The 23,564-nt window shown below is 56.2% G+C and overlaps 8 protein-coding genes across 8 annotated transcripts; 6 read left to right on the forward strand and 2 right to left on the reverse strand.

Moving 5' to 3' along the window:
- Positions 1–339: 339 nt before the first annotated feature.
- L226DRAFT_547187 (uncharacterized protein) lies at positions 340–1,398 on the forward strand (the record flags this gene model as incomplete). Its single annotated transcript, XM_067682481.1, has 3 exons — positions 340–794; positions 856–910; positions 982–1,398. 3 exons carry the CDS (start codon positions 340–342, stop codon positions 1,396–1,398), a joined length of 927 nt encoding a protein of 308 aa, XP_067532306.1.
- A 2,424-nt stretch (positions 1,399–3,822) lies between these two features.
- On the reverse strand, positions 3,823–4,344 carry L226DRAFT_167662 (transcription initiation protein spt4). Its single transcript, XM_067672596.1, has 3 exons — positions 4,181–4,344; positions 4,012–4,120; positions 3,823–3,954 (listed from the first exon to the last, which is right to left on the reverse strand). Exons 1-3 carry the CDS (start codon positions 4,313–4,315, stop codon positions 3,833–3,835), a joined length of 366 nt encoding a protein of 121 aa, XP_067532307.1. The 5' UTR covers positions 4,316–4,344; the 3' UTR covers positions 3,823–3,832.
- A 158-nt stretch (positions 4,345–4,502) lies between these two features.
- Positions 4,503–5,367, forward strand: L226DRAFT_468101 (uncharacterized protein; the record flags this gene model as incomplete). Its single annotated transcript, XM_067676116.1, has 4 exons — positions 4,503–4,600; positions 4,658–4,787; positions 4,856–5,153; positions 5,222–5,367. 4 exons carry the CDS (start codon positions 4,503–4,505, stop codon positions 5,365–5,367), a joined length of 672 nt encoding a protein of 223 aa, XP_067532308.1.
- A 3,210-nt stretch (positions 5,368–8,577) lies between these two features.
- On the forward strand, positions 8,578–9,090 carry L226DRAFT_467971 (uncharacterized protein; the record flags this gene model as incomplete). The annotated part of the gene is made up of 2 exons (XM_067676101.1): positions 8,578–8,933; positions 8,991–9,090. Coding segments are annotated over 2 exons (456 nt in total), but the record flags the coding sequence as incomplete, so codon positions are not given.
- Positions 9,091–12,899: 3,809 nt separating this feature from the next.
- Positions 12,900–13,610, forward strand: L226DRAFT_547189 (uncharacterized protein; the record flags this gene model as incomplete). The annotated part of the gene is made up of 2 exons (XM_067682482.1): positions 12,900–12,990; positions 13,039–13,610. 2 exons carry the CDS (start codon positions 12,900–12,902, stop codon positions 13,608–13,610), a joined length of 663 nt encoding a protein of 220 aa, XP_067532310.1.
- A 656-nt stretch (positions 13,611–14,266) lies between these two features.
- Positions 14,267–15,319, reverse strand: L226DRAFT_525126 (uncharacterized protein; the record flags this gene model as incomplete). The annotated part of the gene is made up of 4 exons (XM_067678947.1): positions 14,267–14,456; positions 14,555–14,649; positions 14,698–14,978; positions 15,049–15,319. The coding sequence occupies 4 exons, from the start codon at positions 15,317–15,319 to the stop codon at positions 14,267–14,269; spliced, it is 837 nt and encodes a 278-aa protein (XP_067532311.1).
- A 4,325-nt stretch (positions 15,320–19,644) lies between these two features.
- L226DRAFT_428977 (uncharacterized protein) lies at positions 19,645–20,235 on the forward strand (the record flags this gene model as incomplete). The annotated part of the gene is made up of 1 exon (XM_067674684.1): positions 19,645–20,235. A coding segment is annotated over one exon (591 nt), but the record flags the coding sequence as incomplete, so codon positions are not given.
- Positions 20,236–20,450: 215 nt separating this feature from the next.
- Positions 20,451–22,417, forward strand: L226DRAFT_573689 (uncharacterized protein; the record flags this gene model as incomplete). The annotated part of the gene is made up of 7 exons (XM_067684907.1): positions 20,451–20,681; positions 20,755–21,117; positions 21,193–21,204; positions 21,264–21,562; positions 21,998–22,197; positions 22,255–22,317; positions 22,359–22,417. The coding sequence occupies 7 exons, from the start codon at positions 20,451–20,453 to the stop codon at positions 22,415–22,417; spliced, it is 1,227 nt and encodes a 408-aa protein (XP_067532313.1).
- Between the last annotated feature and the right edge of the window lie 1,147 nt (positions 22,418–23,564).

A 23,564-nucleotide genomic window follows, 5' to 3' on the forward strand; every position in this document is an offset into this window, starting at 1 on the left:
GTGGTTCCACTTGTCTGCAACCTTGGAAGAATACCGTGAGTGGGCTTTGAGTAGGTGTATCCAAGAAAGCTCCAGTGCAAGACTAATCGAAGACCAAGGCGGCCGTAGGTGACAAAGAAAGAACACGCAGACGAGACCGAGAAGGGGCCTGCGCCACCGAAGAGCGCGACGTCGTTTCTGAGGTATGCTCTTTATGCACAGTGTCAAGTTGATGCAGTTCTGGCCAGACCCGCGATATCGAGCGAGGAGGCGTGTGCGGAAAGGCGCCGGCCAGGCAAGCGGCAACAGTGCTAACGCGCTCAAATTCACCTGCAGAATCGCACCCACGGCTCGTCTGCCATGTACCTGTCGCGCATCCCCCCTGAGATTCTACGAGCCATCCTCGCGTTTGCGCTGGACCACCACCCATGCCCATGCGACATGCTCTGCGTCAACAAGACCTTCCTCGAGCTCGGCCAGCTTGTCCTCCATGGCCAGCTGCATTTTCGCTCCATCAACCAGCTCATCCTGTTTGGCAAGGGCCGCGCACCCCTCGTGTGTCCTCCCCGCACGGTCGTGATTGCCCTCGCTGGCGGATCGGCTGATTCTGAGGTGTTCAGGCATCTAATGGGCGCGCTCAAGCGTTGCCAGCGGTCTCACGCCACGGCGGGAGGGCGGAATGCCTTGGACGGACACACCAGCAACGGAAACAGCGAGACGGCCAAGGTGACCCTTGACATCCTTGCGTTGCGCCTGCACTCGCACAGTAGCAAACCGCACCTAGGACACATCAAACAGGCGTTATCGATGGTAAAGTGAGTGCCCGGCCTTCTTGTGCGCGTTCATTCGCACATTGACAAGGTACCATATGCGCAGCCCAAAAACCTTCATCTTCCGGGGGCCTGAGCTGGAACATAACTTCTCAACTGCCGTAAGTCTATTCCTAGCAATGCGCACAGTAGTCATGCACAGCTCACAACCGGTGCATGCGCACCATGCCAGATTGATAGCATGGCGACGCACCACGTTCTCTGGGCAATGTCGACATGGACGATCGTCCGGCACGTCACGCTCACGAACTTGTGCTTTCCATCTGACGAGCTCGGCCTGAACACGTTGTTCTCGCACGGTGCGCCACTGCTGCCGCCGCTCCCGACCCTTCACGCGCTGTATATTAGCCAGGCAACACTCCTGCCTCCGACCGGCATCGCCGCTATGATTGCTGGCCAGGACCACGAAGCTCTGGAGTGCGTGCACCTTGTCGATGCATACCGCCACAGCGTCTGGGGGAACCAAATCCGGCTGCGCGACGTCGAGGACGCGGTACTGCAACTGCGGACGATGGGGCCGAAGGAGCGCGTAGAGGCCCTCGAGCACGTGCGCGGGGTCGTGATATGCGAGACGACTGAAGGGGCGTAGGGCGATGAGAATGGCGACGCGGCCAGCATCTTCTACCTTATGTGACACGAAAGGGTTCCAGATAGTACGCTAGTTGAAGACAAGAAGCCGCCTGCTAGGTTCGACAAGCACGCGAAGCCATCTGTGACGCTCTGTTCATGGAGTCCATCTCTTGATTGTACTTTACGGTTGGAGGTGCGGGCAACAGTATCCAAGAATACTTACATGCATATGGGTGCGTCGTTATATCGTTCCTTCCGTCCTGCCATATGGCCACAAGTTATCGGTCGATCTACACAAGCAACTGAGGCTGTGGCGTCCATCCGGATCCTGCAGCAAGGAGAGGAGTGGCTCTCATCCGAGCGTCTGGAGGAGCTTCGTCTGAGGATCACCCATCTGCAGGTCCTAGCCCCTCGACAACAGTACTCTATCGCCCAAATCACGGAAGCTGTACCCCATATACTCGAGGCCACCGCCCCGTCCACTTTTCACTATCTGACAGAGGTTCTCAGAAGTATGGCGTCCGTTTTTGCCCAGTCCCAAGGTGCTCAGCTCGCCGCTGTGTCTCAGCCTCCCATCGCTCTTGGTTCCGCCGCTCACCAGCTTCCTCCGCACATGTACGCCACCCGGAGTGTTGCGCAGCCCTCCCCAGCTTTTGGACGTGTTTCTACTGTGGTGAGTTGATGCACCCGATCCATCGCTGCCCGCACGTGGAAGACGACATACAGGCCGGATTTCTCACGCGAAATGAACGGTCAGAGGTCGTTCTTTTGAACGGCACCTATGTTCCATCCACCTTCCAGGGAGCAACGCTTTGTGAGCATGTCCAGAAGTACTACACGCAGTAGTCAGAGCCGCATGCAACAAATATGCGCCCGAGCTCTTCTCCACGCCGGTGTCTCACCCTCTCGCTCCCACAACGACTTGGACACCCTCTTACCTTCCCAAGCTCCCTTGTCCTCGCTAACCCACTCTACTGGCAATCTCATTCACGCCTTCGCCAGGACAATCGGATCGGCAGCCTGCGACGCGAGCTGCATACATTGGAACAACAACGAGCGCAGCGGTAGCGCATTATGCAGAACGGACACAACGAAGGGCTGTACGCACCCCAGAACCGTTTCCCTACGGTCCCTCTCCTGTTCAGAAGTGAGGAGCTGCTTGAAGAGTCGTCGAGCTCTCACTCGCAGCACACCGTGCTCGTTTTCTCTCAATTGCAGATCGAGCGGCCGCGGAGATCCCATTCAATCCTGTCCTTCATGCCCATCCCATGTACCAGACTCACGAGCATGCGACGGTCAGGAGGCTGCCGGACCTGTTGTCGTACGTCTCGTCGTACGAGACCGTCACGGCGAATGCGGAGGAGATGAGGGCGCCGAGTGCGACGAGAGGGGTGAACCGCATGATGATGGAAGGTAGATGGATTGAGGCTTGGGTAATCGAAAAGCGGTTGAGTCGGATGCAAGAGACGAATGGGTCAATGCTGGGCCTTTGCTCGAACTGCAAGCGATCTTTTATAGAGAACAGCAGCCGCTATGGACGGACCACTGGCCGCTCCCAACAGCAGAAGAGCTGGTCACAGTCTAGACGTCCTCGGTGAAAGTGTCCGAGGCGCGACCTCGTGCCGTGCTATGTTGAACGTCTGCCATTCAGACAGCCTTTTCGCCCAGAAATATCGAGGCCATGAGACCGCCTCACGGGCATTCGCTCGCCGCCTGGGCATACCGACTCCAGAGGCGGATCATCAAGTAGATGACATCGGCCGACCAACGTGACGATTGGCTTCTAAATCGGCTAACGCTCTGGGAATATGGCCTGCCTCTTACAGCGTCGTACGGCGAAATGGCAAGGTCGTCAGACTGCGGCGGTGGCGGCGTAATGAACATAGTAGGACTTACGATGTCTGCGCATTGCGCATCCAAAGCGCGGACGCTGAAGTTCAAGTACACCACTTGTCAGCAGAAGACGAGTAGGCCGATGAAACTCTTGCTGATCACCGCCGTGCAAAAGTGACGTGACGAACGGTGAGCTAGACGGCATCATTGCCTCGAACGACCGGTCCGAGGGGATTCTTGGGAGCCTGGAGAAGGCGATCTAGGGCACACCAGTCCGCATCAGAATATCGGGAAGAGGAGTCGAACAAGAGTCCGATGCGATGAGGCCTCACCTAAGCACAGAGTGTATGGATGAGAAACCTAGAACGTGCGGCATATGCTCCGACGAGTGTGATGGGGTTGACTACTCCACACACGAGGCCGAGCCATCTCTCACAATCAAAAAAGCCTCCATCCTCGTGGGCCGCCAGACGGTGGACGTTCCATGTGTGTCTACCACGGAGTTCATATGCAGATGTAAAACCTATTGATACAACCGACAGCCAAGTACAAGGGAGCATAGCAAGCAAAGCGGGCAGAGTGAAGCGTACGAAGGAAGTAGAGCCCGATGGAAGACGAGACTAGTCTTGGTCAGTCCCGTCCCTAGGCCGGTAACGGATATTGCGGCTCTCGAGCTCCGCCTCGACGTCCTCTGGTATGCGGCCCTTCACACGCACGGCGTACATCCCGCGCACATATTTGGCTGATACGACCCAATGTTAGTTGGGAGCAAGAGAGGGGGAGGAAAGAGTGTGCGCACATGTTCTCTGCCATCTCGCCACCCAGCTGTCTTCAGGGTTAATGACAGCAATTACACCCTCGAAATGCGTCGTGGTGCACGACTGTATGCGGTCCGCGTAGCCTTTCATCTACACATAGACAGGGGTGTCAGTATGGGAGCCGTCCACTACTGTACGGATGTGACGCACCCCCATAATCTCCTCGCAATTTGGGCATCCATGTTTGCGGAAGTCGGCAGGCGTTTGGACAATTGAACAGAGTAGGCAAGCACGCAGTTGCTTTGCGCGAGGCTGGGCGGGAATTGATGCCTGACCCTGAGACATCGTAGGCGAGTTGACAGAGAAGATGTATGCAAGTGGCACTGAGAGGAGAAGAGACAAGGCCAGGAATACCGAGCTCGTTGTTCAGCACAGCGAGGATGAGGCGTTCGGCAACCTCCGTAACGGGCGCTACCCATGCACTCGACGTCGACGCTGTCCGCGGCAGTGACGCCTCTCCAACCAGACCACCATGGCGTCCCGCGCCCTCACACTCCTTCTTGCTCTGCTCCCAGCGGCGGCATCGGCATACCCCAACACGCACCCGGTCCTCGCTTGGTCGTCGCGCAGGTACGCTGTATTGCGCGTAACCCCGTGCTTCGTTCCTGACAGACCTCGATGTCATAGCTCGAAGGCCCTCTCTTCAGTTGCGGCGTCCGACGCGGTGAAGACTGGCAGCCACACCATTGCTGAGGCGTTGTACAACCATGATGCTATCTGCGAGCACGATGCCGTCGTAATAGTCGAGCATTCCGGAGTGAGTACATCATCATGTCCTTGACCCACATATGTATGCTCATTATATGTGATACTTTGCATCCCTAGCTCCACGCATCCGACTTGCGCTCTCTCTCGCCATCATGCCATATGGCGAAGGCCCTGTCTGGCGCACCCTCCACCCTGCAGCTCGTATATGTTGAGAGTGGGGACCGGACCGCGAACCCGTTCGTCGACATGGCTGGTGTCGTCTCGAGGCGCTGCAGGTCGCGCGCCGTCAGCCACTCTCCCGGCTTTGACCTTGCCCTCGATGCGGAGCAGGGTAAGCACGTTGTTTCGATCTCGCTTCTGCCTTTGGAGGATGGAGAGATGGGGTCGTCGAGGAAGAGCGCAATGGCCAGCCAAGGTGAGTATTAGCTTTGTGACTGAGAGACGACGCCGTGACACTCCAGGTTTTGTCCTGCATCTCTACAGAATCCTGGTTGTCTAGCGAGCTCGCCAAGATTGAGAAAGTCTTCTCCAACTACCTGGTCACGATTTCTTCGTCATTCGTCCGTTCACGAGCCACGCACATCATCCTCCATCTGGTTCTGCTTCCGTCCCTCGTTTGGAGAGCATGAACGAGCACCAGTTGCGAGCCGTTCTTCCTCTGAACGGTCCGTACTCTGGCTCTGAGCCTGTAGTTGCGCAAAAGGTTCCCGCCGACCCCATCATCCTTCCTTCTCTTGGCGACGAGCCTGTTGATCCCATGCCCCCAATCTCGTCGAGTCTCACCTCGTATCGATTCCTGTCAGCCTCGCCGCCAAGTGTACTCGTTGTCCAAGACCCACACAGGGTGGAGCCTTATACACATCCTCTAGGAGAAGATCTGGTCCCGCAACAAGTCTCGGTTGAGTCGGTCGCCGCCCAAGCAATTGAAGACGTTCCCCACACGCAGCACGCTCACTTCAAACCTGGAGATTATCAGCAGACGCGTTCCAGACAGGCCCTCGCAGAACCCCATCTCCTTCTCTCTTGCACGCCACCGCATCGACCATCCCTGGCTCCAAGAGGTGGATAATGTAATTATATTGCACAAATGCGCCACCAGTCGCAGAAATTACAGAAAATTTGTACAGATGAGCTTCGACGAATGGGACGGATGGAGAACGAATGTGCTAGGTGAGATTGAGCAAATAGGATGGCGCGAAGTGATGGAGGATATAGCCGACGAGCGTTAATGGCAAAGACCTGCGTACAAGGGCGGGGACGGCGAGATCACGCGCTCGTGGGCTCGTGCGCGTTGTTTTCCGTGAGCTGCGGCCTAGAAGCGACTTGGACGTGGAGTGAGACGGCGGGGAAAAGGCTGCGAGACCGTCGTGCTCACGCTCATGATGCGCCTTTTGCGTCCCGTCACAATCTGACCGTCGCTGCAATCCGCTTCGCCACGCTCGTGTTCGCCCAGATGCTGTTGAAATACTTGTATCGATTGAGTGTGTCCGGCGGGCCCTCCGAGCACACTGCACGAGTCCGGGCCTGTGAGAGAATCAGCAGTCGACGTGCACATCTCGCCAGACTTACCATTACGCGCCGCAACGCACCCGACGTACGCCCGAATGCATTTCCCGACGTGTATCGCTCGTAATTCTTGCTGCCAGTGCTTCCTGCGTGCTTGAGCTCGAGTCGCACGGAGGGCCGAGCCGTCCTTTGAGCTGAGCGTGCCAGTCAGACCAGGCCCGACCAGTCCGTGCGAGCGCGTTTTCTTGTCCAGCCCGTGAGGCGGATCGGCGCCGGTGGTGTTGGGGCACTCGAGTACTGTAACAAAGCCATCAACAGGAGCTGCGGCCGTTCCGAGCGCGACTGGGAGACGAGCGGGCCGGGCTAGAGTCCCGCGCGGTTGTCGTCCTTCTCAGAGAGCTTGCGTGTGGAGCGGCGACGTGTAGATGAACGTTCTGGATGCAGAGCGGGCGACGTGTCTTGGTAGATATCGTTTGAGCTCGGTCGGCCCCCCGGGGGGGGGGGGGTCGAGACACGTCCGGTGGAGTGCGTGTCTCAGTGGAACTTGGTGGACGGCCGGCCCGACGGCGGGCGCAAGGGCACTCAGCGACCGGTGTTCGAACGGGAGGTACATCTGGCGCGCCCCGGGCAGCGGGAGGAGTGCACCAAGCAATGCTGTCTCCCGCAGCTGACGTACTCGCCCATCCAGGCACTCCAGTAGGGCGTGCACCTCATCCTCTACTGCATCGCGACGGCGGTAGAACCGGCAAATGTGTCTGTGTCGCGGCACTGGAGGTGACTGGCGGCGGCCGACCTCCACTCCAAGTGGGTGGTCTGATGTGAGAAGCCGAACCAGGGCCTCGCGCGCATCGGCGGCGGCGAGTTTCAAATACGGCCGCAATGCACAGACGTCTTGCAGGGTGGGGTTGGCCGGGAGGCGGCGGAAGCGGGCTTGGATGAGGGGCAGGCGGTGCGAGTCCATCACCAACGATACCAGATGCTGCGCGAGGGACGCCTTGAGTCGCCGTAGTAGGTCCACAATAGCAGCGTCGTCACGCAGCTCAGTGAGGGTGATCTGTACTGGTTTAGGGAGCGCGAGGAGGGTATGGCAGAAGTCGCTCCACCATGTCGGATGTCCCTGTTGCACCGGCGACCAAGACTCGCGGAACGCTGCAGCCTGAGAACCGAGGCCGAGCGCACGTCGTAGGTAGGTATGTCACCGGAAAGGACAATGATATTAAGGAGCTCGTGAAACTCAGGAAGGTAGCGCGCATGAACACATCGCAACGTGGCTGGGGAGCATTGATGCTGAGCCCTGGGTACGCAACTGTTGTTGCAGTGGAAGCAAAAGACGGATGTGAGGCACAGGCGAGCGCCCGACTCGCTCGCGGGCCTCACGTGATGCTGTACTCGAACGGTCGAACTTTAGAGCTCCCTAGAGCTCTATCTTCCACCACATCGCGGCAACACACAATCCGATACATATCCACTACCTCCGTTCTCGCCTGCCTATCTCCTGCCGGCTGCTTTCCTATCCTCCATACGGCCGTTGTGAGAGATGCCGATTTCCACTCGTTCCCAGTCGACCCAGTTAAGAAATGGCAAGCGACTGCATCATCAAGGTCTCGTTCCCCAGAAGAAGAGAGGTACGTCAAGCCATATAGCTTTTACACCCGCGACGTACTTAAGATTATATCGAAGCTGCGATTGAAGCTGCGCCGTCGCAAGCAAGCCATGCCCTGGTGGGGAGCCGGACCACCCCCACGAACGGTTCTTTGGATGCTGAGATCACTTCCCAAATGAGTGGGATGGATCGGAGTATGCGTGAACAAGAGAGAGCAGTGAGCTTGAGAGAGATTACAGTGAGTGAACGAGAGCGTGTCACCCATGAACAAGAGCGTGCCGTCGGTGCACGAGAGCGTGCTGTCGGTGAACAAGAGCGTGCCATCCGTGAACAAGAGCGTGCCGTCGGTGAACAAGAGCGTGCCGTCGGTGAACAAGAGTGTGCCGTCGGTGAACAAGAGCGTGTCATCCGTGAACAAGAGGATGCCCTCAAGGACCGAGAGAAGGCCTTGAATGCGCTAGAGAGTGTCATGAATCGACGTGAGAGTATTGTGAGCAGGAGGGAGACCTCGGGGCAGAGGATTTCGTCGGATCTGCGAGAACACCTTGAGGCACAAGTATCGTGCTCCCTGTGCGTACTGTACATTGGTTCACTAAGCCATTTTCACTGATCGTATGCCTCCGTTTCAGCTGCCACAAGGTCATGTAAGTGAACGATATCATGGCAGCCCAAATTGGCTATGTCGTACGAAGTGCTCATTGACTAAATCTTATCCATCGCATATGACAGGGCCGCACCTTATTCTCTCAACCATGGGCGATGCGGACATGCCTTTTGCGGCACATGTCTGCTGAAGTGGCTCTTCGCCGCCTTTTCTCGAGAGTTCCGCCACTGGATGGAACAGTTGAGGTGCCCACTCTGTCATGCAGTCCTTCCATCCATCCCCCGTTCTACTCCTCGTGAGATATCCACCTTCCCCTTCGTCCCAAACCGCTCCACCGAGGAGGTCATCAAGTCTTACATCACGGTGCTGAAGAACATTGCCGATAATCATGGTCCAAACCAGGGTACTGAAGAAGTTTGTGGTGAGGTCAAAGAATGGGCGGAAGGGAAGCCGTCCAGAATTGATTGGGAGAGACGAGAATAGTGAGCACCCTTAGCCACTCCCATCATGCTGAAGCCTAGCCGCTAACTAACCAACAGCTATGGAAGAACATGGATGGAAGAACTTTTCGAACGGTGGCCCTTACTACAAGCCGATGGCTTCATCTTCCGGAAGAGTCTGGTGGAGATAAGGCTATAACGTCGGCCTGCTTGGTCACTTGAAGTAGGCTTTCCTTCCTTGAATCCTCACCTCGGGCATGCATATAGTACTTCTCTGATCATCTAGATAGCCTGTATACAATCCCTTCGAATTCCCGTGGCAGGTGTCAGGTGCACCTACTCCCCAACGGCGTCTGGTTCCTTCAGCCCGGTGTACTGGTCCTGGACTATATCTGCGTGCATAGTTCCGCTTCTGACTGTTATGTCTCTGGCTCGTCCACTTCAACGACTTTTTGTATACTATGATACAAATCCTCCAAGTGTCGATATATCGTCAAAGTAATGCTCATCCTGGTGCGAACGGCAACACCGACCCCGACAACGCCTGGAGGAAGCAATGCGTACCTCGTGTCGAAGGCGTCTCCTCGACTTGCTGTCTACCCACCCCGTTCTCTTAACTCAGAGTCAAGTACGATGTGTGGTCAGCACGGAGGGTCCGAGGTCTCCGAGTCTCTGCTACAGCGCATGGAGCTCGGAGATTTTCCGAGAGAGGCAGGGCATCTACAAACGGGGGAGTTGACAATAGAATATTACGTTCAAGACGACATGCGCAAGGCGAGGCGGGTATGACCGACGGCTAGGCCTGCGAGCGCATCTGATGTTGAACCTCCTGGCGTTGCGCGTCAAGGACTCGGAGATCTCACCCGGCCATCGCCACGACTTCTATCACAGCCTGACCCAATATGCGATGCGAGTGCACGGTGCCACGCCGTGTAGGAGTCTTGGCTTTCCCCGCTTGCAGTTGCTTACACCTTTGCTTCTAGCCGATACACTGGTCAAGCGCCACGAACGTGCTATGGGTCACCTCGCGCGAACCACTGAGTATATCAAGATCATTGAGACCCCCCTTGCCGAGAAGATGGGCGAAGAGAAACAGCAGGGTCATCCAGCGAGGAGTAGAACAGTGCAGTATCGGTCAGTACGATACCTTTTTTTATGGTCTGCGGTCATGTTGATGGGCTGTTGCAGCGAAACCCTGCTCGACGACATCGAAACCACGTCAAAGACGAGCCCTGGAGCCGCGTTGCCACGAGTTCCAACAGGGCGAACTACGACGCTGGGTCTCCTTGAGGGACGTGCACCTGACACCTCTCGTATAGCAAGCCGTCTGTCGCGCGAAGGATGCAACCTCCGAAGAAGCGACCGCTCTGGTCAAGCAGAGAAGTTATATAGCAACTTTGCGCGAGGAAACCGAAGACACCGGCTCTGAGGACAGTGGTCTTCCCCCAGAGCACGAGGCTCCCTATACGAGTCACTTTCTCGATCGAGACGTACAACTCGACCTTCCCTCGTTCTATCTCCCAGAAGTTCAACAACAGGCCCCCTCGCGAGGTAGTTGAATTCGAGGTCGAGTGCTGCCAAGCTAAAGCAGGCCGGCGCTCGGGGACTTGCGTACCGCGATCATCGGGGCCGAAGCCCTCGAAATGAAGAGGTTTGCTAGAGCAAGTCTCTTACCACTCAGCGGGTGCAGGCGCAGATTCAGACGGCGAACAACAAGGTTCACCGCTTGCTCTTGCCCAACTCGGGGGTGTCAGATCACAGGACGAACTTGACAACGTCCTTCTTCCGCAGCGGGATCCCCCTTGTCCATGCCTAGTGCGGTGAGCAGCACCCATTTGCATCGGTAGAGGTTCGCTGCCCTCGCTGAGTGGTGAATATGGGAGAACAGTCCCTGACCAATCCCGCTCACAAGACCTTACGACGATGGTACGCATTGCTGTCGTCTCACCTGCACACAACGCTGACTACTATTGGCACAGCTCGTCGTATCCATTGGTTCCGCGCCGGGATCATCCATAACCGGTGGCGGGAAAAGAGGTTTAAATCATCCTGGAAGAGGATATGAGACGCTGCATTCTCTTCTTCTCCCTCCGGGTTTGGGAGAGTCATGCGGCGGAACGCGACAACGATTGCGACGCAGGTGGAGCGGCGTACGCGCGCAAGTAATCACAGGGTATCTTGTTGGCCGTACAAGCGCTGAAGAATCAATCCTTGCAGGCAAGCCTTCACGCATGTATCGCTTCTGAGAATGTGCAAGCTCCACTTCGAGAGAGCATCACCTTGCAAAGTATGTCCGAAAGTTTCATCCTAGTCACTCACAGAACTAATGCAGCGACAGGATTCCGTCCACCATGAAGACGAGCAGCCGGTTCTAGGCTGATTATGGTGCACTGCCAGGAGTGGGGTCTGCCTCCCAATGGACCGAGTAAGTAATGTAGAGTAATGCTGCTGCACATGTAGTATACAGCTCGGTCGTATGATGATTCGTCGGGGCGCACGACTAGAACACCCCTTCACACGAGGCACACGTAATTACACAAGATACGCGAGATCTCGTGACCGCGTCCGGTCGGAGGTAGTTCAAGTTAGACTCCCGCCCACGCCCCCCACCCACTTCCAGACCTCTAAATCTGGGTTTGCAGTTCTGTGAGCGTGCATCCTCATACATCCCTTGTTTTCTTTTGGCTGAACCCATGCTAGCATACAGGGCTTCAAGCTCTACGGGCCACCCAACACATGCGGAATCTTGGTAAGTTTCAATATTGTCCTGCGCGCGCGACGTGGCATGCTGTGACGTGGCTTCGTCCTTGTGGGCCCGGGCGTGCATGCCGCGATGCGTGTGGAGGATGCGTGTGATTGCTCACTACTGACCCACTCATCGAACACGAAGCCCTGAACCCCAATGTCCTCAGGACGGTACGTTCAACTGCGCCAGAAGCGGCAACACGCTGCTGAGGATTCTGTCGCAGACGCGTAGTGGGCGCGAGTGGGGCGCGTACCTCGGGGAGCCAGTATGCGCCGTAACAGACTTCGACATCGTCCAAGCAATGGTCGATGCCATGGATGAGTACCAGGCCACAGCGCCGGAGGACTTCGCGCTGGAAGGTGCGATCAATGCATCGGCCGAAGCCTGCGCCCTTTCGCCCTCATCCTCGACGCCATCGGATGTGCGCACTGTCGTTGATGACCGCGTCAACTGCGCTGTTGCTTGCGAGGCACGGACTCGCCCGCGCACCCTCCAAGAGAAGATGGAGCGCGCTCCAGAATTATTCTGATTCTACCACGACGCGTCCCCCGCTGCACGCGCACGCACCGCTGAAACGTCGAAGGAAAATTTTCAGAAGAGGGGGCACAGGAACAAGAAGCGCAGCGCAAAACGCGCAGCGTCAGCAGCTAAAGAGGAGCTGCTGGGATCCATTAAGCGGTGCGCCGTGCGACACCACCAGCACCTGCTCGTCGACTGTGCGCCTGCTAGTCAGACAGCGACTGATCCGTCGCTGGTGGGGATTGGGGAACCCACCAAAGACAGCGGGCCCATCCGCACCTCCTGGTCTCTGGATCGTGCGAACGTGCCTCTAGCCCAATCCAGCCAGATTGGGCGGTTGCTTCCAGTAATGGAGGAGGATCGTCAGCACGTCAGCCTTGAAGACCTTGCCAAGCACAACCTGAAGGTGCAGGAATGGGACGGACGGTAAGTCGTCTTCAAGTCCCAAGCCTTTCGGCGCTGACGAAGTCGTACATGTACAGGCAGTCTCGACCAATTCTGACCAAGGAGGGTATAGTGGCGGGCGTACTCGCCGGGCAGCCAGATGGGTTCGCTGAGGCCAATGAGATCATGCAGAAGATCTGTGAGGAGCTCCTCGAGGTCTTGCACTTCGATCCCAAGGAGGAGAACCGCCGTGGCCCGCATAAGAGCTGCATCACAGGCCTATCGCTGGGAGGAGGACAGCCGGTGAGTCATCATGGCTTGCTATGCGCATCATATCTGCAACTTGCCATCAGTACCCCATGAACCTCTCCCAACACTCCGCGAATGTCGAGTGCATCGACGCACTCAAGAAGCACAAGACCTTCGTGCGTGTTGCAAACTTTGCAAACTGTACGTCGTCAATCACATCATGCTTTTTAGAGACTGAGCGATGAACAGTCTCGCTAGGCATGTTTGCCCCACGCGTTCAAACACGCTTCAGCAGCACGCTCGACGCTATTTTGGAGCGCGACCACAGGCTGAGGCGCAACTTCCCTAATAACGTATTCGCTGCAATGACCCTAAACTTGGGCCCGCAGACGGTCACGTACCGCCATACCGACAGCCTGAACGTTCCCTGGGGCTGGTGCGCTATCACCGCTGTTGGGGATTACAATTCCAAGAACGGCGGACATCTCATTCTATGGGACCTGGGCATTGCGGTCGAGTTTCCACCCGGTTCGACCATCCTCATCCCCTCCGCGATTCTGCGACACTCAAACGTCGCGCTGTCAGAAGGCGAGCGCCGATCCTCCCTTACACAGTACACGGCAGGTGCGTTGTTCCGATGGCAGGAATGCGGATTTCAATCCGAGGCCAGCTTCAAGGCTCACGGTGGTATGCACCAGCGCACTGCGGAACAAAGATGGCAGGAGGGTGTAGACACACTATGCCATTGGGAGGAGTTACATTCGGCAATCGAGCGGCGACTGTTGGGACAGAAGGTTGATTCTGCCGCTTGCTTCCAATAATATGATTTGTCGCACTGTGTAGTACATAGACGTGAGCATACAGAAAGACGCATGCAGCGGGGAGAAAAGGGCGGGGACTGAGGTACGGATGCGGAACTTTAGAGTGCGCCGCCGTGCCTGAAAGTTTCGGTACCGGTTTTCTGATAGGCGGCATGGTGTGCGACTGCGGGCGCGTGGGTGCTTCCTGGTATCCAGGCGCAAACGTTGGTGACGGCCAGCACATCAAGGTAGGACCAAACCGACGTCGTCATGCGGTAGCAAATACATGATAGTCAGTGGTGACAAAACACGAAGGCAGTACGTGGAGCGGTTCTGCGTGTAGGTCGGAAACACTTCAGTTGGCCAAGGTATGATACAATAGCTAATACAAAGCGAGATGGACGTAACCATATGCATGCCCAGTTGCGAGACCTTACAAGTTACATATCATGACATGTTCGCGCGCCGCTTCAGGCCATGCTGTACAAGGAGCCGTGCTGACAAATCAAGTCCCTCATGAGCGAGGCTCTGATCCAATTTTTCGAGTAGTGCGTCTGGAAGTTGTCCAAGTGCCCTTATCCGAGCGTCGTCATTGATTCCGACGTGGATCAATGCGTCAGCAAGGTCATCTTTCAACCCTACCTCGCTCAGAAAATGTCCTACCGTGTGCGCGACGTTCACTGTAGAGTGAGGTACGTAGGCAGAGTCTCTGTCGGCGTGAGAACACGAGGGAGCCATCGTTTCAGCGGGTAAGCTACGTTGGGCGTTTGTAGAGTCGGTCGCGGTCGTCGTCGGGGATAAACGGTGACAGCCTCCCATGAGATGCATCCTGAGGTTATGCAGGCTTTGCCCTGGCCCGCTGACAGCCTGTTATATGGTAGAACGCTATTCAGCAAGAAAGAATGATACGACCGATGACATATATACCTGCCTTTGGTGGATCGCAGAGGCGACATTCAACACACCATCGAGACTTTTCCTTGTCGTAGAAGACTTTTAGCCGAGCGGTGGCAAATGATTGCTTAATATCTTCTGCGGCGTCTTCAAGCCAAGACGGCATCTAGTGAGGCGTCAGCAGTATGTACGCATGCGGAAGAAGCGCACTCACGCGCGGCGAAGCCGAGGTGAGGTTGGTGGAAGCCGAAGCCTTGTTCTTGGTCTCGGGCTCCTTGCCTTTGCCTTCTAATGTCTTGCCGTGGGGCAACATGACGTTGGATCCAATGTTGCGACGGGGGAATCTGGCATTGTTCCCGCGTATGGAAGATGAATGTTCGTGGTCGACAGTGGTATAGGTGTTTTCGCGATCTTCCTCGTCGTCATGGCGTACGGCGTTGGGCTCACGTACCGGGCGAAACTTAGACCAACCTGTAGACGCGGGGGTTCTGGAGCCTAAGAGAATATAGTGGGTACCGATTCAGGGAACATATAGGGAGAGGGTTGCGGAGGAAACAGGACTTACGATTGACTTGAGTTATTCCAAGTTGTTCAACTCGAGGTGACTTCCGCGCTCCATAGGTTTCGTCACCTTCCTCAAACTCTTCTCGAGGACGTTTTCGAAGTGAAGATGTTGCCAGATCGTACCCCCCGTGAGTGACGGGCTCCTGGTCGGAATTCGTCTCGATCCGGTGCAGAGTTGTTTCTTTCGTGGGCGATGGTTCGTCTTCCGAGCTGTAGATGTATGTTACGCCTCGCGCGGGTTCGTCGTAGTACGAGTATTCGGAACGGTTCATCCTGCTGTTGACCGGACCTGATATCGCAACAGGTACTCAACGAGGGGGAGGATGCCAGACATGGCCAAGACATTGCCGGGCGAGACGCCTATAACGGGCAGGCGTCTATGCCCACCTACCGCAGCGCTAGCCAGGGCCTTACCGCAGCTATTACGCCCCTACCGCATGCATGAGTCAGATGCTTTCGGTGCTTCACAGTCGCTCACAACCTCACTCCTCGGTCCCGCTTTCCACATCCGACAAGTCTTTGCGACGAAGTGATGGTGCCCGTTCGACACATCACATACATCGCATCGGGCAACGACAGGCAGTTGTCATCCCCATTTCCATGGAGGCTACTCTCAGTAGCTCAAGGTGAGTTCTGCGCCATTGATTGCAATTGTCAAGCAACGATATGTTCATTTACACCACACACGTCACGTCACCCTCACGCCCAGGCGATCAGTGCTCAACTTGCACCCTGTCCAACAGTCTAAGCTGGAGCCGTCGTTACGCACGGGCGTCGGAGACCACCCACACCACCCGCGCCGCTGGCGCTGATGTCACCACCACCGTAAGTCCAAGGGCCGTTCATATTCCGCCAATCTTTCTGAATGGAGGAACGAACATGTAGGGAGCCAAGGATGGCAAGGGGCGACCTCCTATTCCACGTCGTCATGGTGCAACCACCATAGCTAACCACTGCCTTGGCCCACGCGGAGACGACTCGCGCGTCAGGATGACAACAGGGGCCACTTGAGCATCAGTAACTCTGGCGCAAACCCGGGAACATGCCCGGAGGATTCCCCCCGAACAGGGACGGTCAGCGAACTCGTCAGTTGTTGAAGTCGTCTTTGACAGTCGCAAGCGGCCCAGGCTCGATACCCCGGTGAGTCATCATTGTATCCTTCGTAATGAACCCACTGACGTGCCATCGGAAGGCCGTATTAAGAGCTGTACGGCAGCTCACGCGCATTGTGGACAAGGACACCGCTGGCGATACTGTGGTGTGTCATATGGCTATCTACATCTCCTAGATGATATTCGCTGATTCATTCCAGCACCCTGGCCCCAGTCCTCAGACCAGTGACCGCACACCTATTCCTGTACCTCAACGTAGTGTCGTGGCTAGAGGTGCTGTCACAATCCCGGGCCAACCGAGAATTCCTCACAGTGCAAGAAGGCCCCCAATGCGGCTGAAGTCATGGTGTTTCCCGATCTACCACCTGGTGCTTATGACGAGAATCGATGGAATGGCGTGCTGGTACCTACTCTGCTGAAATATCTCGGAAGATCCGTGGGAGTGGCCAGACGACTTCGCAGCACGAACACTTCAGGCCATTCGGGATGTTGTGTACGCTGGTTGCATCAAATGGACTGTACGCCCTTGCGATCTTGTTCACGCAATGGTGAGTGCACTACCTCTGTTATAACCCTCCCGCATGAACATTCTCCCTTCAGGCATCCAGTGTGGTTGCGGATTGGCTCAAGAAGGTCCGCAACATGAGAATTTTAACATTTGATGCACATCTCAAGGCGGACTCTTCCGAATTTGCTACGAATGGCTGCTGTCGTATCATCTTTTGATACGGCTGCGATAGTATGTGGTCGTTCACCACGCAGTAGATGAGACAGAGAGGGGAGGATTGAAGATTATATCGGTATCGGTAGCGATAGGTTTGTGATTGTTTTTGGAACTGTTCATCGTTGCGTTTGACAAAGAAATGGACTATGACTCTTTTGAGCCCTCAGTGCTGCCACCGTCGCGGTGTGCGACCGGCGACCGGTGTGAAAGCAGTACAGCAGAGATCGCAGAGTTCTTGCTCTCGTCCTCCTGGATGCCCCGGGAAATTGGACTAATACGTGTTTCGAGACACGTATTGGGGAGGTATGTGCCGCCTACGTTCCCTCGCACCTTACATGATCATTTACCGAATCCCATCCTAGGTGCCGTCGGAGCGTGAGCATCTTCCTTCACTGTCAAAACGATCTTTCGTCTCAAAGTCAACTCGCAGAATCGGCGCACAACTCGCGAAGGCGGAAGGTCTCAAGATCATCGCCTCCGCAGGCCTCGGACGAGAGGATCGATTACGTGCGGCTCCCTCGGAGTGGACCTCACCTTCAACTAGAGGAAGGTGAGACCGCGCGAGGTGCTCCAGAAGGAAAGCCGGGTCAATTTGTACGTGCTTCCTCCACTGGATCTGAGTGCATTCCGCCTGACGTGGACCACGTAGCTGGGACAACATCGGGAGGCGAGTCCCTAGATACAACGCTCGAGACATTACGTTAGTAGTGCACTTCTGCCTTGTTGTGTCGCTCATGGGCTTTACTCTGTCCTGCGAAATATTCGTCCGCAAATCTGCAGCATGATCTCGAACGTCAAGGAGCCGCACAACAGTGAAGCACCTCCAGCAGCTCGCGAGGTCGGAAATCACGTTCAACGGCTTCCTCAACGCTCTCGACCGATACCCCGAGCCCAACAACTGGAGACAGGCTGCTGGCCTTCTCACTCACTTCCGCACCACTCTCGACCGCCGCACTGAGCTCGACGCGGAAGCAAGGCAGACAAGGGCTTGAGACGGTGCAAGTTTACTGTCTCCCGTGTGCTCTGTCTCGTCTCGTCGCCTTCCTAAGGTGTGTCAGCGCATTTGAATCTTGTAACGACCTAACAGGCAGTTGTCACGCGGATCGTTTGATCTCTGGGGAGGCCAGGGTACGCAGCATGCGAAGTGCTCTGTTAACGGCTGCGACAGACCTGAAGTAGTCGAGTGCCGACGGCGAGTCCAAGTGGACAATGACAGGCTAGAGGTCAGCCGGATGCTCTTGTCCAGCTGAGTTGAATGCTATGTGTGTGTAATACCCCATCGTCTCGCTCGCTCCGACATTGACATTACATGTTTCATATTCACGCCTGCAGTAATCCTTCGATCCGAAGCATCCCACTACCGGGAAGGACGGACGCGAACGTCTTTTGCGATGGCACATATGCACCAAGACCCAGGCTCTCAGGTAGGACCGGTGGCAGAAGGCTTATTGCGCTCGGCTCACCGCTCAGGAACATCCGAGACATCGTGTTTTCGAATGGACACACTGTGGCTGTGTGTGCTGCTCCCCATGGTATCCGGAGGACAGCCAGAGGAGAAAATCAAGGTACGCAGTTACATTGCGGAAGATGTTCTTGCGGAATTTATGTGGGACGACCACAGTTTCTTGAGCAACTTCCTTCGATCGAGGTTTTCGTTGGCGTCCGCAACGGAGGTCCCCGAGCTTCTTGTTCGTGCACGGCTGCAGGCATAGCTACAAGAACATGACAAGATTGAGAAGGAGACAGAAGTATTCGATTCCGGGAGCTTAAGAAGCTCAAGAAATCTACCAAAGGTATGTGTGGCGAGATGCTTCACCATGTTCACGAGTAACGGTCTCCTTCTGCGATCTATATACAAGCCGCGGCTCAGCGCAACCTCTCTCCGGCCAATAACGACCTGATTGAGATCACTCTGACGACTATTTACGCCCTCGACAAGCTTCTTCACCTCCTCCGTGACCGCTCGGACAACCTGGACCTTCTCGGTATCCGGCTTACATGGGAGGAACGGAGAATTGCTGTTTGGAAGGACCTGCACAAGCTACTAGATGGCCTCCGCACCTTCCTGTCTAATTGCGCCCGATGGTCGCCTGCCGTGTACGAGAGTTTGGAACCGGACGACCCAAGCCCGGGGGAGTATACTCCGAAGAGGCGGAACGCTATCGTTTCGATGACTTTCGAGTCGTCTCGGCTTCGATGCCTGGCTTTTCCCGCGGCACGCGGTACAAGCTAGCTGGAACGTTGTCTCAGGAGGCAACCCAGTTCGCCAGTCGAACTTCTTCTCTTCGACACACGAAGATTGCGCTCGCTGGGAAGGCTCTAGACAAACTTATAGACAACAGCCGGAAGCCTGTTCCAGACGAGCTGCTGGATGAGCAGCACAAGCTGGAGAATGAGGGTATCACCGAGATGGAAGAGATAGGCAAGTTCGTTATGCAAATGGTCATGCAATGGAAGAAGTGCGTTTCGATCCGGCGAACTCCTGACTGCATGCTCACGCCTCGTCAGAGCTGATGAATACTACATGGAAATCCTCAAGGATAAGTCCGATGCACTGACGCTACTCGAGGAGATCGAGGTAGCGAAGCTCGGTCATCCTACACCTCGTCAGGACGCCAGCTTCATGTCTCGGACCGGCGTCCTCAATAAACGCCTGCTACTGAGAGGCCACCCGGCATGCTCGCCAATGTTTCCGAAGCCAGAGCACCATCACTTCGTTCAGCAGCTCTCGTCGGAGATGGCCTCGGCGTTGCAACAAGTGAGGAAAGTGAAGCAGTGCACCAAGGAGTATCACGCGTCGCTGGAGGCGGTCAAACAAGTGGAGGCTGTGTGCAGGTCCGCTTCCGAGTTGTCCTCCAGATTCCAGTCGATCACGGACCGCTTAGAGAATGGCATTGCGGCGTCGAACGGCGACGGCACTCCCCCAGACTTGTCCACAAAGACGTGTCTTGATAGCACCGCGCATTCCGTCTTCCTCTCGCTCTTCCCATCCGTCATCCAAGAGCTGCAGAAAGCGACGGACGAAGCTGGCCCACTCCTGTCAAGCGCTCGAGCTGCGCTGCTACACCTGGACTTCCCTGAAGTCGATTCCCAGTTCACGTCCGACTCGATCGCGACAATCGATGCACTCGAGTCCACTCGTGCAGCGGCTGTCCAGGCGAAAGACTCCGTGGCCTCGCGTATCACCACACTCAATAAGATACGCAAGGTCTGGTCTGCGGTAGATGGACTCTTCCACGAGACGGACGATGTGAGGAATGAGATAATCGATGCCATGTCTCGTCAAATGTGGCGCCAGCAGGTTCGCCACGACGCCCCTCCGACCCCCGAGAGCCCTACCACGAGCCTTCCCGCCGTGTCCATCTCGCCGGAGGAAGTGCTCCATCGGCTCGCGTTGCTTGGAGGGCGGGTTGCCCAAGATGTCTCCTCTCCACTTTCGGCTCTGAACATATCCAAGCCCCGCCCTGCGCACCTACCTCATCAATTCCTCGTCGTCACTTGAGGCTTTTCCTGAACACCACGGGCGATGCTGCAAGGTTCTGGGAAGCGGTTCAACGCTAAGCGACCATGATGACAGCTGTCCGGGACGAGGTTCAGTCGTTCCAGTTTGGCATCGAGGATCTCAAGGTCCGCTATGACCAGGTTGCCCAGGACGTCTTCGCCGGTGTCGTCAATGAGGACGCCATCTCAGAGATGGAGGGCACGCTCTCTGCGGACCTCGCTACCTCGCGATCCAAGATCCAGGCATTCTTAGACGAGCTCCCTCGTCGAATTCCGTTCGTCGACGAAGTCAAGCTCGTCGGCGCCACGGAACGGTCCACGCGTCATGGGAGGCAACTTCAGTCTGGAGACCATTCAACTGGCTGCTCAGCCGAGCCTCCCTTTTGAACCCGCTGCCCTCGACAAGGGCATTCGTACAGACTCGAACACCTACAATATGATGCTGTCAGGTGCGCTCAAGATGCTCGACTCGAAGGCCGACTACTTCCAATTGGCGAAGAAAGCCCATGCCGTCAATGTCGCACTCACCTCTCTCACGGACCGCCTCACACAGGCAACTGACGCTGTAGCGTCCATTCAGACAGGAGAGGAGCGGCTCTCATCGGAACGTTTGGAGGAGCTCTCAATGTCTCTGGAGCAGGTTGCCGAAACCCGCGAGGCCTCTATCCAGCGCGCCCATTCCCCCGTTCAGAAGGCGTTGCATACCCTACGCGCAGCCCCTGGTACCTCCGAGGTTGGTGCACGAGACGCTGTCGTCTGTGCCCGTCAGAAGGCTGTGGAGAATGCTGACACTCAAGTCAGGTCCTAGAGAAAGAGCATCGTTAGCCTGAAGCAACATATCATCGACGCACAGAAGGCCGAGTTGAACCGTCTCGCTAGGGGACACGCTTGCGGGAGGAGCAGGAACGGTTGGAGGCCGAAGCAGAATCTCTCCGCGCTCGCGAGGCAGCAGCATCAGCTGAGGCAGAACGTCTTGAGGGCTTGGAGCACGCGAGGGTCGAGCGTGAGGAGGCGGAGGCGGAGGAGAGAGAGAGGAGGGAGCGCGAGCGGGCGGCGGAGGAGGAAAGGGAGAGATTGGAGAGACTTGAACGAGAGAGGGCTGAAGCAGAGGAGCGCGAGAGACGGGAGAAAGCGGAAGCAGAGGAGAGGGCCAGACAAGAGAAGGAGGAGGCCGAAAGGTTCGCAAGGTTGTCGCGACCACGATGGATGACGTGCGGGAGATTGACAACATCTGGCGAGAAGGCCGGGCGACAAACAACCATTAACGAGGGCGAGGGAAGAACTCACCGAGCATTGCGTACCCTGCAGTCACTCCCAGCAGCCCCACCCGAGCGAGAGGGCCTGAGGCCACCACGCCTCTGAAGAGACGTCCGAGTTCTTGGCTGACTTTTGGCAGATTCAATCGGTTGGCGACCGCGAAAGGAGGAGAATGGCACGGTATAAGTGAGCTCCGTGAACTGCTTCCTATGTTGGACGAAAGTATCACTAACCTGGAGGCTGGATCATGCATCCGAGAGATGTGAGGTTTACCAAGGCGGAGCGTATACCAGGGAGCAGGAGAACGGGGAGGTGAGAGGCGGGCCGGTAGGCGCCTTGTTGACGGACGTGGACAGCAGCTTCACGCTGGCTATCTTCCTGCCCGACTTACTCCTCATGGCTGACGATCTATCCAAACACGGTGAATCTACTCTCAAGGACGCTCTGCAGCGCACGGTGCACGACAATGATGTGCACGACGAAGGGAAGGATGAGATCGCGGCTAGCACACAAGGCGATGAGAGAGCCAAAGGGGGTGACTGGGAGGAGGTCAAAGGTTCGTACCTCTGCATTTGTCGATACCACTAGCACGCTTTGATGACGGTGTATGCAGGGATTCGAGATTGGATAGAAGGAGTATTCCGGGGTTGTCAAACTGCGCAGGATGTCGGCTCAGGTGAGTGGAGAGTCAGACTGTTCGTTGACATTTTGACATAGAAGGACTGGCAGGTCACAAGAGTGCCAAGAAATCAGAGAAAGGGGAGGAGGGCTGGTGAACATGTGCGTTGGGTTGAGGATGGACGAAATTCAAGGTCGCAGGAGATGGCGGGAATGCCGCGGCGGTGTTGGCGAAATGGGTGAGGGTAACTCTGGCTTGTAACGATCGCTTGGTGTCAAACGTATTCTTGTGTCCTGTTGATTGCGAAGGAGGCTGATCGCGGCGAATAGAACACACGACGATGAGAGCAGTCTCGAGCACAATGATCGAGCAAAAGTGGCTCTTGCCACAGCGACGCGCTACCTGTACACCTGTACGGGAATCAATGGAATTCATTATATAGACATTCCGCCAGCACCCCCATGGAGTGCTGGTGCCTGGGTATCCCAGAAAACATGTTAAGATTCTGATTAGATCCCTCTGTTATCGTGTCTAGCGCCGATTCTCTGGGCGCTATGGAGCCACGCGCGCACGTATGCGGCCCTCCAGGCGCCAACGGCTGGATCACCCCGAGATCCCCGATGCCAGGCGCTCTGGATTCTCTCTCTCCCCTCGACTATTCAATTGCTTATTGCAAGGGGCTAACTCTGTGTGCGGGCGGGGACGTCACCCATCTGCTAACCCAGCTAACTCTATGCACATGTGGGGACACTGTCAATCTGCTAACCCAGCTAACTCTGTCACTCACGCTAACTCTGTCACTCACCCTAACTCTGTCGCTCACGCTAACTTTGTCACTCACGCTAACTCTGTCGCTCACGCTAACTCTGTTGCTCACGCCCTCCAGCTAACTCTGTCGCTCACGCCCTCGTGCTAACTCTGTCGCTCCAGCTAACTCTGTCGCTCACGCTAACTCTGTCGCTCCTGCTAGCTCTGTCGCTCACACTAGCTCTGTCGCTCATGCTAACTTTGTCGCTCATGCCCTCCAGCTAACTCTGTCGCTCACGCCCTCGTGCTAGCTCTGTCCCTCCAGCTAACTCTGTCGCTCACGCCCTCATGCTAACTCTGTCGCTCCAGCTAACTCTGTCGCTCCAGCTAACTCTGTCCCTCCAGCTAACTCTGTCGCTCACGCCCTCATGCTAACTCTGTCCCTCCAGCTAACTCTGTCCCTCCAGCTAACTCTGTCGCTCACGCCCTCGTGCTAACTCTGTCCCTCCAGCTAACTCTGTCGCTCCAGCTAACTCTGTCGCTCACGCCCTCGTGCT

This window comes from Lentinus tigrinus, assembly GCF_003813185.1.
Source record: "Lentinus tigrinus ALCF2SS1-7 unplaced genomic scaffold L226scaffold_27, whole genome shotgun sequence".
NCBI classification, from domain to species: Eukaryota; Fungi; Basidiomycota; class Agaricomycetes; order Polyporales; family Polyporaceae; genus Lentinus; species Lentinus tigrinus.

Coding starts and splice junctions, on each gene's coding strand:
- L226DRAFT_167662 (XM_067672596.1), bottom strand. CDS start 4,315: ATGTCTCAGGGTCAGGCATCAATTCCCGCCCAGCCTCGCGCAAAGCAA. Junction 4,121..4,180: donor ATTGCGAGGAGATTATGGGG/GTGCGTCACATC, acceptor GTCTATGTGTAG/ATGAAAGGCTACGCGGACCG. Junction 3,955..4,011: donor GGCGAGATGGCAGAGAACAT/GTGCGCACACTC, acceptor GGGTCGTATCAG/CCAAATATGTGCGCGGGATG.